Genomic DNA, 13,498 nt, shown 5'->3' with positions numbered 1-13,498 from the left:
TACATGTCATCAGAGATAGAAAATGAAGCTAACTGATTACGTTTAGGTAAGCAACAAACATCTTCCTTATTACCCTCTAGTTTTTCCACCTACCCTACATATCTGCTACCTTGAGGTAAGTTAGAGACGGTACGAAATGGTATGTTGTTAGAAACGTATTAGCTGATTATCATGTCTTTCATTTTTATTCATTTTTAAAGCTTACGTTTTCTGTTTCTCCTGAGTTGAGTGGGTCGGATACACAACAAAGAAACAGTGTCTAATGGAAAAATGTCCAGGCCATCAAACTTACAACGATGGGTCAGATGTAATAAGGTTCTTCCACATTCCGCCTCTGTATCCAATTTAGAAATTTAGAAGTTGCATGTTGCTTCGACTAAATGACACATATCTGGTTGAGTTAGTCAAGTGGTATTCCAGATTCTATTTATTTCGACATGGCTAAAGTTATATTTACGAATAATGTAAATGCGGTATTATTCTCTTATAAAAAGAAGGATGATCCAAAACAAGGTGTCTTCGTTTGCGTTGATCTACTTAGTGATGTATATATATAGTTAGTAATTCTCATAGAGCGATTTTTAGTTCTATAGATTTGTGTTGCTGGACGTTTCTATTTCGAAAAGATGTTTGATTTTTGGGCGTACAGATTCGTTTAAAATTAAGAGCATTATAGAAATACGAGTACGCACAAACATTACTATTAATTATGATATTATTCAATTACTGGCATATAGGTAATTTGTGTTTCCTGTTCAGCTTTTTTAAAACACAAAGTTTAGAAACGGGAGAAACTAGATGGGCTATGGGTAGGTGGAGCTCTCAGAATTACCAATATAACACGCATTCATAGCGCAAAACCAGCTTCAGACTACGCTTCAAAGCAACATATAAATAGCATAAAATTATGCCAGCGACGTTACCTTATTCTATGCAGGCCATGAGCTGCGGTTTTTACTTTTACTATATAAAACGATTTGTTATTAAAATAATGGTTTGGTGTGGAATCGACTATACTTACCTATATAGATGGCAAAAAAGATCATACCGTAGATAAATCATTTATTTCCTTTAATAGCAGTGCTATTTGATGAGAAATGATGGTCTGGCATTACATACAGTTCCTAGACATTACATGTATATAGTATATATACTGTATATATGTATATTGTATGTATAACACAACCTTTCAAATGCTTTTCTAAAATTATCAGAAGACTTTCGCTGTGTTTCTAGTAGCAGCGACAGATCTCTAAAAATAAAAAGAAAAACTTAACCTCACCATTGCAGCCTGGAACAAATTTCAGAGCTAACATTATCTAAGTACTAATCTCAGATGGAACCCTCTCGCCGTACCTTTTTCGAAAGTTATCAGAACATATTCCATGACACAACAATAATAAACTCTGTTAATTGATACATTCATTCTCAACATTAACCATAATTACCGCTAGCGAAAAAAAAACGTTACACATTATATATATATATAGCCGTGTCTGAGAATATATGGAAACCGAAGTAACGAATTTGCGCCACGCCGTTTAGTGGAGATTCTTGTTTATGTTGTCCTAGGTAGAGGGCGTTGTCGGCATAAGACTGTCGCTTGTATGAGAAGAGCTGCGTTCCCGCTAGCGATTATAAATCGGACACCGCGTCGGGCTCTCCCCGTGGGGCTATAAAAGTTGCACTCTGTTGTAAGTGTAAGGCAGTCGTCATTGCTGTCAGTTCACACAAATTTTAGGTACTTGAGTTCGTTATCGACCATGACTAATTTCAAATACCCAATCGCACGCCGGGCCGACGTGAAGGACTGCCTCCATGGAAAAATGGTACGTTTTACACAATTCTTAATACGCATAGCTAGAGTTTTACGTACTATAATAATAACTGAGAAATATTGCAATCTGTGCAGTTAGTTATTGAATCACACTCTTAGAAGTAAATCGCTTGATGTTGTCCGCAAAGCAGGATCAAAGCTTTTCAAAAATTTTCAGGATATCATGAGCTAACCAACATTGAACACGTTCGAATCAGCTGTTTAACATACGACACAAAAAAAATTAGTTGCTTCGAGCGGTTTAAATTCTTTAGCTACGAAATTTCCCTCATTTATAGCTAATATTTGTTTGATAAAGCAAATATTGATAAAATGGGTGAAATGAATCCGAAGTTTGAATATGGTGCTGAAAAATAAGAATTATATGTGTCGTTACGGATTGGATCTTAGGAAATGAATTGCTTTTTTTTTTATCGCGAATTGCTTGTTCGATTCAAGTGTTAGAATAGAATTAACATGATCCTAGCTGCATTCATAGTTAGGAAACAACTATATGACAAATATTATGGTAATTCTAATTCATTTATCAATCTTATTAAGCTTATTCATGTTTGGAACCCTCATTGAGAAATATAGCATGAGTCATTGCAATTGAAAGAGAAGATGGCTATTTATGTGTTTCATCTGGAGCAGCCGAATGCCTGTTTTGCAGAAAGTAACACTAAATATTCACATTTGAAGGATAACTTTAGTCTTGTGGTCTAATGGAATTTTACGATAGGATCGCTTTCCATGTTTCAATGGTATTGGCGAGATACGCGGTCAATAAGCAAACACGTTAACATTGCAGTGCTACAAAATTTTTTTTCATGAAGAAAGCGGTTTTTTCTAATAATTTCATGATGACTACCCAGCATATCTCAACTTAAAGTATAGGTGAAAAAAACAGCAGAGCACTTACCAAAGTCGGTCAATTAGCCTAATTTTCACTCCGATGATATATATATATACATACTCTGTATATGAGCGGCAAAGTAGCTCAGTGACAGCAGCGTAACGTATCGCGCACTACCCGATGCTCAAATTGTGTTTTCTATTTACAGATTGAAGATCCATACCGATGGATGGAAGACCCTGACGCCGCCGAGACTAAGGCTTTTATTGAAGCCCAGAATGAGATCACGAAGGAATACCTACAGGATTGTCCCTACCGGGACCAGATACGGCAAAAGCTTACTGAGCTCTGGAATTACCCTAAGTGCACTACTCCGTACAGGAGAGGCAACTATTATTACTACTATCATAATGATGGACTACAAAATCAGTATGTATTATACCGTAAAAAGCAACTCAATGCTCAGCCGGAAGTATTTGTCGATCCCAACCTGTTGTCTGAAGACGGCACAATCTCGTTAGGAGAAACTGCTTTCTCGGAGGAGGGTACGTACTTCTGCTACGGCCAATCAGAACAAGGATCTGACTGGGCGACACTCTACATCAAAGACGTGAAAACTAAAAAAGATCTCCCGGAGAAACTAGAGAGGTTTCGCTACTCTTGTGTGGCCTGGACCAAGGACGACAAAGGATTCTTCTACGGACAATTTCCCGATTTCACAGGTGGATTTTATTAAAATAATGTAAAAATATAATAAAAATAATTAAAATAAAATAAAAATAATGTAGCAAATATGTATCGGAACTACCAATTCTATTGCCTGTATCGAAATTACCAATTCTATTGCCATTGTTTTAACTTCCCGTTTTAAGTTCCCGAAATATTTGCTATCCTAAATAAACAATGGGTAAAAAAGCGTTTATAGACGTCGCACTTTCAGATTGTTCTTGAAAAGAGTAAAACAGGCAAGAGTAATCCATAATTTCATGTCGAAACGAATTTTCCATAATTTCATGTAGAAACGAATTTTTTACATGTATTCAGGAAAGATGTCTGGGACGGAAGCCAAGGTTGCTGAAAACCAGAAGTTGTTCTATCATCGTTTATACACGTCACAAGAAGAGGACTTACTTTGCGTTGAGTTTCCTGAACAACCACAGTGGTTGATGTCGCCCTCGGTGTCAGAGTGTGGCAAATACCTCATTCTTACCGTCAGCGAATCATGCAAGGATAACCAGATATATGTTGCCGATATTTCCGCGGGTGTCAACGGGGTCGTGGATCTCACATGTGTTTATGGGACGTTCGACTGCACCTTCGAGTATATCACTAACGATAACAGTATTTTCTATTTTCGCACGAATAAGAATCGACCAAATTACGGTGTTATTAAGTTGGACATCAAGAAGCCAGATGAATGGTTAGATGTGGTTCCAAACCACGAAAAGGATGTAATCGACTGGGTGGACTGTGCAGATGGAAATAAACTTATTGTCGCCTATATGAAAGATGTGGTTAGTGTGATCAATGTCCATGAGCTTCAAAGTGGGAAGTTCCTGCAAACACTTCCTTTCGATGTTGGTACTATTGAAGGAATGTCAGGCAAACGAAAATACTCCGAGACCTTCTTTAAATTCGAATCGTTCAACACGCCCGGCATCATCTATCGATGCGAAATTGACAAGGCGCCAAAAGCCTGTCTGGAAGAGCAAAATCGACTCAAGCTCACTGGCCTGTTGACAACTGACGACCCTGTTGTCAAGCAAGTTTTCTATGAAAGTAAGGATGGCACGAAAGTGCCTATGTTTATTTTGCGTGACAAGGACGCTCGCCTCGATGGAAACTCCCCATGCCTTTTGTACGTGTACGGCGGGTTCAATTCTGCTATACAGCCATATTTCTCGGTGTTCCGGATGATGCTGGTGAAAGTACTGGGCTTTACGGTAGCCGTTGCTAATGTCAGGGGAGGCGGTGAATACGGCGAAAAGTGGCATAATGCAGGCAGGTTGAAGAACAAGCAAAACACGTTCGATGATGTACATGCCGCGGCAAAATACCTTGCGGATAATGGCTACACGAAAAGTAGTCGACTAGTACTGATGGGTGCTTCCAACGGCGGAATGGTTACGGCAGTTTGTATCAATCAACGACCAGAGCTTTTCGGTGCCGCTGTCGCAATGGTGCCGGTTACGGATATGTTTCGCTTCCACAAGTTTACTGTCGGCGCTCATTGGGCCTCGGATTACGGGAATCCCGACGTGGCTAGCGATTTTGATGTTCAATTTGCTTACTCGCCTCTTCACAATATACCGACAAACGTTGAGAACTATCCGGCCCTTTTAGTGACGACAGCGGACCATGACGATCGAGTAGTGCCGTCGCATTCATTGAAGTACATAGCTGAAATTCAACATCGGCTAGGGGCTAAAAACAAGAATCCCCTCTTGGCCTTCATCGGCACTAAGGCTGGTCACGGCGGGGGCAAACCGACGACAAAAATTATCGAAGAGCTGGTTAATATCACATGCTTCTTATACAAACAGTTAGACCTGAAGTATAGCAAATAAAACTCTGATCTGCTGTATTCAGTTGAAAAATGCATTAGGGAGATGCTGTCTAAAAGAAACGGCAGTTTCAAAAAAATGACAACCAGTTATGGATCAATGCTTCCTATCGGTTTCAATGTGATTAATATGGAGGAACTCAGTATTTAACATGACAAATAATCTATAACAATTATGAAATTGTTGATTCAAAAATTACAATGCGTACTATTTTTTGAGTGATTTTTTAGTGCTGCCATTGTTTAGTGAAACAGATGCGTAAAATCGAAAGATACCGTATTTAGTGCTGCCATTGCTTAGTGAAACCGATGCATAAAAAGTGCTGCCATATTGCTTAGTGAAACCGATGCGTAAAATCAAAAATAGGTTAGTTGAAGACCCTGTGGAGCTGTTGAAGACCCTATGGAGCTATTCAAAGCCGTTGAAGACCCTGTGGAGGTGTTGAAGACCATATGGAGCTATTCAAAGCCGTTGTTCGTCAATCTTTAACTGTATGTTACATGTTGTATGTACGCATGCACATCGGTATATATTTAAAATTCTTTGAAGTCTTTGACTAGCCCCACATGTACAATACAATTTTGTAAAAGTCGTATTTACTATATATTCGGGTTTTTATTTTCGTAATAGTAGTAACAGTCATAATTACAGTTAGTAAAATTATAAAAAAACATCTTGTAGACAACCCAGATTATTACATCGGGGCACTCATATATTTTACACAGTGATACACATACGTGATTACGTGATTCGTCTGTTCTTTATAGTCTAAACAGCTAACCAGTTCTTGAGTATAACAGCAAGCACAACGATAGACAGCGTACTTAACGCAAGTGGAAGTGCGATGTTGATGTCCCTTGGAATTTTCTCCTCCTCATCATCATTAACCCTGCGTTTTCGTTTTTTCTTCCGGTCCCCAAGAACTCGTTCTAACTTGCACGCATTTCGTTCAGCTTCCTGTTTGGCAATACGCTCCTCGTCGACAAGACGCTTCTCACTTACGATGCGCTTGCACTCCCCGTCGCATTTGAGCTTAGTCGTTTTACCTTCGCCGCCCGCACAATCCACCTCTTGTTTGATTCGTTTACAGGTGCAGTAAACTGTCACTTTTTTCTTGCAGTTCTGCGCCTCAGGACATCGGTCCGGATGACACTTTAGAAAGCAGCGATGTCCACAGTCGAGATTGCGGCCGCAACGCTGCCCACACGACTTCGACGCCTCTCGCACATCATCTGGCAGGGCACACCATTCTTTACAGGGCTTTACCGTTGTCGAATTTCCACAGTAACATCGAAACTGTACATACTGATTGCATGGGGCACAGTCACCTGAGTGACAGTGCTTGCCACACAAATGTATACAATCTTTTGGACGTCCTTTTGTTGGGCATCTCTGGCCGCAGTCTAGAGCGCAATTAAAGCCAGCAAGATGCGGCTCTCGGGGGTCGATGACTTCGTGACACTGAAGGGTACACGTGTGGTTTCCGCACGGCAGAAGTCGACCGCACAATCTCCCACATGATTGAAGTTTTGCCGCATGACAGGGTAACTCCGCAACTCCATGCCCTCCAAGACAGTCAACTGCAACGAGAACGTTACATGGAGCGCATGGCTTATTAACAAGGTCCCAGTAAGGTAGTGGCTGAGGCTCCCATGGACCTCTAGGCTTCTCCTTAGATACGACTTTCGTCAATACTGCGCTATGACACTTCTCTGGGCAGTTATGGCCGCACGCAAGCGTTTTATCGCAGACGATAGCACAGGAAGGACAACGTCCGCTATGGCAATAATGCTTCGAGCGTTTTGGATGGTGACAGTCTGGAGGATGCTCACAAAGCTCGCGGCATACTACTCGGGCATCCTTCATATTTGTTCCACACGGAAACGTCCCAGTAGTTTTGCCACACGGACAGGTCTTGTGTTTCTGTTCACGGCACGGATAACATGGGCCTCGATGACAAACAGACTGACATTTGTGATTTCCACACTGAAGCTTACGGTTGCAGAGAACTGTACATGGTGGACACTCTTCACTAGGCGGACAGCATTTCCGATTGCAGATATGGCCGCATGGTTTTTGACGACCGCACTTTGAGTCGCATGTAAAATCTTTCCCACACTGCAGCTGACGATTTTTGGCGCCACAACGGCACGACTTCGTTACAAGTTCAGAACATGTGGGGCAATCATTTTCGTGACATCGTTCCCAGCAACGGTGCATACCACAGCTAAGCATCTTTTCGCATGTGTTGAGACAGGTAGGAACCTTCAGTTGTGTACAGCTAAGGTCGATGTGTTTCGTCCGCCCACAAGGACATGAACGAGGTCTCGATTGAGGGCAGACACCGCAGTCGCCCTCTTTGTGACACATCTCTTGACATTCATGGTTACCACAGTTGAGCTGGCGCCGGCAGATTTTCTGACATTTCCATACCCCTTCTTGGCAGCGAACTTTCATCGTTTTACTTCCACAATTACATTTCCGGATGCTCTCGACGCTACACGGTGGACACGGGCCGGCATGACACTTTTGAGGGCATTGATGTAATCCACACGCTAAAAGTTGGCCACAGGACGCAAGGCACGACCATTGCTTTTGCGAACACCGTCGTATAGTTGATGTTTTCTTACAAAAACAGGATGCCTGTATTGTTTTAGGGCAAGCAGGACATGCACCCGGGTGACAAAGAAGGGTGCAGTGATGACCGCATTTTGGTCGCAGATCGCGCCCACATATAGAGCCACATGAGTGGGGACAAATCCTGTAAATGAGAGCCGCTTATGAGATCAAACATTCCCAATTTGTGTAGAGTAGTACAAAGTAGGGAACTGCACGTCCTTCACAGAATAATTAGTTTTGTCCATTTATGGCAGCCAAATCAACTTATCCTGGACATATACAGGATATGTCCTTAAATATGTATATATATATATATATATATATATATTCCAAACCCACAATGAGCTAAGAATCATAGATTCTTAATACCGTTTTTCTGATAAAGGTGGTAAATAAAAAGAGATATATTACTAAGATACTAGATATATTAGTTTAATTAGTCTAATTCCCCACGATAGAGGTTCATAGAAAAAAACAACAAACTAAAAATAAATCTACGGTTTTTAAGATAACTGCAAGCTATTTTCTACGAGCACGATAATATTCTCACAGCTTTTCGCAGTACAGACCATTTATCGAATTTCGGATCACGTTCTTTTCCACAGAAGCATTCATAATGGTTAGACACAGTGTGATAGTCCGCTCTGCAATTAGGACAGGACCATGCCTCTCTGGTGGAGACATTTTCTCCAGGCTTTGCTTGTGGATACAAAGAATCTTTGGCCCATTTATTTACGCAGTCAAGATGCAAGATCTGATAACAACTGGTACAACTCCACGTTGCTTCCTGATGTCGAACGTTCTCAATGCAAATGACACACGTAATGCTCCCTGCACGTTTGATGAAATCAAATCAGTAGAACATAAACTGTTTATTAGCAACGGTCGCGTACTAGCAAATAAAAATTGTATACCCACACGTGGCATCCCAGCAGATTTGTGTAGTTATTGCTCTATCCGCTAACTCTATATAACGCATATACTCTTGCTGTGCCTAAGAGAACAAACTAAATGCCTACCTGCAAGCAGCGCCGACATAATATCCCGACTGTTTTCTTTTTCTCCAGCGTATCCTTGAGTAATTCTGTCAAGAATTGCATTACGTTCGATATCTTCGTCCGGTTCGGCTTCATGAATCTCATAGAGGTCTTTCATCTTTTCCAGTTGAAGGCGAGTCTGTTCTTGTATTATAGCGCATGCCCGTTCAAACTGGACGTTTGAGGAGTCAAGCTCTGTTGGCTGTCGTGATGCTGTCTTCTGCGCCATTCTGAAAGGACAATAAGAACATTGTAATCAATCAAATGTAACATGTAGAGGCCTAAATTAGACATTTTTTGTCCTATGAATCAAGAAAATGAAGTGAAATCGACAGCCAATGTCGATCGATTCTTTTTAGTATAATAATATCAATACTACTGACACATATTGTTATTAATGCTAAGCTAGTCGTAGTTATAGGGTTACGCGTTCCCCCCAGGAAAGCTGTGATTTTCGCTCTGATGTTATCTGTTAGGCTTTTCTTTAATCCGTTGTTGATTCATTTTGCCCCAACATGTAATGACTGGAAGCCGAATTATTAGAAACATGCAAATTAAATGAGCCTATGATCGAAGTTTGTACATTTCATGCTAATGTATTATGTAACCCACACTAGAAGTACCTGTAACCGCCGCGTCCTATACTAAAGGCTCGCATTTCGTTTCTTATCGCTGTTAATAGGGCCCTCGAGTTATTTTCGCTGTGGATTAAATGGCTCCAACGCAACTTACACCCATTTCTGTATGAACGCTTTGCTTGAAATGCCATTGAGGGCGTCGTTTCGTTTCTGGTTTAGTCCGACTAATATTGTGTAACTTAATGTGTATGTGTGTGTGTTAACCAAATTCGTCTGCAGTCCAATGCAGATGTATCTCATTATCAGAAGGCTTCGCCTTAGCATCTGGTATTCTCTTTTGCATGCGACTTCGCCTACGCACCACAGGCGTAGGATGATGAGACTGGACGATAAAGCGAAGGTAGTTGCTGTGCAATGGCCTTTGCAGAAAGACCAGAAAGAGTAGCCTGATTTTATCTTTCGTCGAGATTGGCATTGACAGAACACTTCCTAAGAGTTTTGGCTATCTGCCATTTGCCATCCATGTCTAGGGTCTCTTAAGAGAAAATGAACATACAAGAGTTGCACGGAGGACTCATGTAACTCTACGAAGTTCCGTGGCGTGTTGAAGAAAGAAATTTGTTTGATGCTTTGCAGAATGCTTCATTCTCACGATTAATCTGAAACCGTTCGTTTATCAAAGTTGGCTCGATCATTCATGGCAGATTTCTGCTGTCCCTAAGACGTCCAGTTCCAAATAGTCTGTGAAAATTCGTGTCTATAAGTACATCCGAATACTATAAAACAGTAACCTCCTGCTTTTTCTTCAACAATTGCTCATACGGCGCGCTGTAAATTTATTGCAGTACCTGAACGCTACGCTAAATGTTGCATACTTTTACAAGAATAGCTATCTTTAACGACAATCTCCCTTAGCATGCGATATGGCGATCGCGCTGGAGCTCATGTTTCATTCAGAAATCTCTGTAGATTATGCTAAATGAGCTAGGTCTCCATAAACACTTTGTAAAAGGAAAGAATCTCGTTGTGTATCGAAGTTTCGGCCAGCCTTTAGCCAAAGCAGATGGTTGAAGTTTAAATGGAGAAAAGTAGTTTGGAAGATGCTACCAACCTTTATATTCTGTTGCTTAAACGCCCTCCTGTGAACATTTTTAAACCTCCTCCTGTAGGCTCATCCCGCATGTGTCTAAAAGTTAGGTCAAACAGTATACTAAACGCAAAACAGCACTTCTCGGTACTGTACGTTTTGCGGTTTGCCAAAGGAACCAGATGTTAACTACAGATTATAACACCTTATCAGAATAGTAATAGTCTCATACTGAGAAAACCCACCAGCCGTGCAGCGTCATCAGTAAAAATAATGGCAAGGAAAGTACACCTCTGATGCGACGCACAACCTCCTTGATATTATCGAACTGTTCCCGAATTTAATTTTAAGTTGATTTTCACGTTCGGTTTTTTACAATGAAAGAAGGATTAAATGTATTTGTTTGATGTTCACACTCACTCGTTCGTTGTTCCTTGTTCCGTAGATTCCTGCGTTCGTCGATACAGGACCGTTCTCGAAGTGCCCATCGCCAGTTCGCTAAAAGCTGTTGGTTTCCTTTTCTTACCCATGCTAACAAATTAAATGAACTTGTTAAGCCATTTGATTAGCGCAAACCAATTCACTGTATTTCGTAGGTAGAACTGCAAAGCTGAAATTTGGTTCCATTATTGCTAAACTGTAGCGTTTAAACAACAGAAAATGTAAGTAACAGCGACGGCCAGCAGCATTCCCCTATCGTGCGTACTGAATCACAGTAATCTCTACATGATAGCATGGTGGGTTACACGTTGGCTTGCTGATCTAAATTTAAATCCGACTGACATACTTAATTACATGTTGGCAGGCGTCAGCTGTCTAAAGTCGTGACCGGTTAGCATTTTGATTATCAGACGTAATGCATGAAAAATATTTCCAGATAAAACAATCATTAAGCTGTCTTTAGATGCCATTGTGGCGTTCTAAGCGTAGTACTATGAAATACATATTATTATGTATATTAGATATATATAATAGGTATTCTACGCAAGGAAATAAGCATATAATAAAACAGGTATACATTTACATTTGAGTTACAATTTTCCTGACATCTCAGCTTCACTCTGACGCACATTACGTACCACTTGATCGAGAGCAATGATAAATAAGCAAATAATTATTCATTTTGAAACTCAAAAGCTCTTATAGACATGTATAACATTTATCTGCAGCAATAATTTTAATAATAAGAGAGTTTAACAGACACACTTGATATTCAACATCTGACGATAACTTTGGCGTCGTCTAAGTACAAACCACCTACGATGTAAAACACTACTGGTGGATATCTTATTGATAATACGTTAGTTAATAAGTTTTACCAAACGTTGCCGCTCCAGTATACCTAGGATAAGGTGAACATTTAGACCGCTTCTTTCATGGCTCACGTAACAGTCCCGTACAGCTTTTTCATCATTGACCAACAGTGTCGACGCGGTGCGATATCTGAATCGTGGTGTTAGCAGGGGTAGCTGTCGCGGAAGCCGTTATGCAACTTACTTATAAAGACTTCACCGGAAGGCGAGTAACCATCGCGACTTTTAACGTGACTCAGGTTGCCAGCAGCAATAGCAGTGAACAATGAGGTTTATATAAGAGGACGCGGCTTTCATCCGATAAAAAGTACTCATAAATCCGTAAACACCGTCAGTTTAATACTGATCATGGCTGTTGTAATTTCGGTAGTTTTCTAAGATCCGGTCAAAGTGTAATTTCAGATTTTCGAACGAATCGAAATCGAACGCAATGAATGGATTCTGGTTTGAACTACACGATCGGATATCGTCTTAGCTAACATTGTTAACAGACGAACTTCCCCCATGTGGCAAGGGTGAGCTTTTAGCCACGTCAGACCGTCTAACTACATGATGCTGTAAAGAGTGAGCAAGTTAATGAACTGACTTGTCTCTTTATTTTGATTTAATTACCTAGAGCATCGCCTTTTCAGACTGTTTTAAATATTCGAAAAATAGCTGACTAGCTGTTTTCTATAATAACTCTGAGTAAAGAAAGCTCAATTTTGTCGCACATAAAATAATAGGTGAATTAACTGTATAATAATGGTGCACTGCGTGTATTTACTCAGAACGTTCTGCTGTGTATTTTTTTGCAAGCAACAAGATTTCCTTTTGAGGTTTAGTTCAGTTGCTTAGTCAGTTGAAGGCATAACTAGAAGGATCCGCTTGACTAAATTGTCTTACTATACAAAAAGAGTTAATTGTCTCTAAACCGAATGTTCAAGTTGATTAAGTCATAGGAGTTGCATTGAAATGGCATAGCACTATAAAATGGTATTAGCAAACCTAGTTTAATTAACTTGCTGGCACGTTTGCAAGGCAAAGGTATCGCTTTAACCAGATCAACCAATTAACTAGCAATCTGCGAATGGCGTTGAAAAAACCTTAAGCCAACTGCCAAAAAGGTGCTTAAGGCCTGCCAAAAGGGTGGAACAACTAAGACTATAGGATCAATTAATAGTATATTTCTAATTTTTGTCTGACAAAAACCAATTTGTATATGTAATGGTAAACACATTTAAAATGTCGTATAAAGCATATCAATAACTAGTTATTTGGTTGCACACTCTTGTTACCTATAATCGTCATTATGATAAAATTAGTAATACTGAAATACTAACCTTCCTTTTTTCGGTTTTCGTCATACCGTTTGTCTGCCTTAATCGCCTGTACAAACAGCTCTTTCTCGTGTCCGGAAACAAACGTGAAAAAAACGATTCTTGATTATGATTACATTGCCGTTAAGTTTAATTATTCCGACCATATGCATCGCTTTCTAAACTATTGGAAACTCCTACTCTCATACCTTCATTTAACTGAAATTTTCTGAATGTTGTAGTTTTAAAATGCGTTTTTTGGGCGGCGTATCTGTCTTGATGATGCTTTTCGTATTCGTAGTGTTTGAAAAGAGCCTGCGCTGGCGCGTC

The 13,498-nt window shown here is 40.2% G+C and overlaps 2 protein-coding genes across 8 annotated transcripts; one reads left to right on the top strand and one right to left on the bottom strand.

Moving 5' to 3' along the window:
* The first annotated feature begins 1,573 nt into the window (after positions 1–1,573).
* Positions 1,574–5,840, top strand: LOC111250106 (prolyl endopeptidase). The gene is made up of 3 exons (XM_022804821.2): positions 1,574–1,829; positions 2,881–3,394; positions 3,717–5,840. Exons 1-3 carry the CDS (start codon positions 1,764–1,766, stop codon positions 5,237–5,239), a joined length of 2,103 nt encoding a protein of 700 aa, XP_022660556.1. The 5' UTR covers positions 1,574–1,763; the 3' UTR covers positions 5,240–5,840.
* On the bottom strand, positions 5,832–13,466 carry LOC111250105 (NF-X1-type zinc finger protein NFXL1-like). Of its 7 annotated transcripts, XM_022804820.2 has the most exons (6): positions 13,378–13,466; positions 13,193–13,252; positions 10,978–11,088; positions 8,875–9,122; positions 8,425–8,686; positions 5,832–7,997 (listed from the first exon to the last, which is right to left on the bottom strand). In XM_022804820.2, the coding sequence occupies exons 3-6, from the start codon at positions 11,085–11,087 to the stop codon at positions 6,005–6,007; spliced, it is 2,613 nt and encodes an 870-aa protein (XP_022660555.1). In that variant the 5' UTR covers position 11,088; positions 13,193–13,252; positions 13,378–13,466; the 3' UTR covers positions 5,832–6,004. The 7 variants fall into 7 exon arrangements, with proteins under 7 accessions (XP_022660555.1, XP_022660553.1, XP_022660554.1 ...); XM_022804818.2 differs by having other exon boundaries at positions 10,978–11,167; positions 13,193–13,448; XM_022804819.2 differs by having other exon boundaries at positions 13,193–13,448.
* Between the last annotated feature and the right edge of the window lie 32 nt (positions 13,467–13,498).

Source organism: Varroa destructor, unplaced genomic scaffold, assembly GCF_002443255.2.
Source record: "Varroa destructor unplaced genomic scaffold, Vdes_3.0 BEIS01000004.1, whole genome shotgun sequence".
NCBI lineage: Eukaryota > Metazoa > Arthropoda > Arachnida > Mesostigmata > Varroidae > Varroa > Varroa destructor.
This window is presented reverse-complemented; position numbering and strand designations above follow the sequence as displayed.

Coding starts and splice junctions, on each gene's coding strand:
- LOC111250105 (XM_022804820.2), bottom strand. CDS start 11,087: ATGGGTAAGAAAAGGAAACCAACAGCTTTTAGCGAACTGGCGATGGGC. Junction 9,123..10,977: donor GAACAAGGAACAACGAACGA/GTGAGTGTGAAC, acceptor TTGTCCTTTCAG/AATGGCGCAGAAGACAGCAT. Junction 7,998..8,424: donor GATCCGAAATTCGATAAATG/GTCTGTACTGCG, acceptor TCTCATTTACAG/GATTTGTCCCCACTCATGTG.
- LOC111250106 (XM_022804821.2), top strand. CDS start 1,764: ATGACTAATTTCAAATACCCAATCGCACGCCGGGCCGACGTGAAGGAC. Junction 1,830..2,880: donor ACTGCCTCCATGGAAAAATG/GTACGTTTTACA, acceptor TTCTATTTACAG/ATTGAAGATCCATACCGATG. Junction 3,395..3,716: donor ACAATTTCCCGATTTCACAG/GTGGATTTTATT, acceptor ACATGTATTCAG/GAAAGATGTCTGGGACGGAA.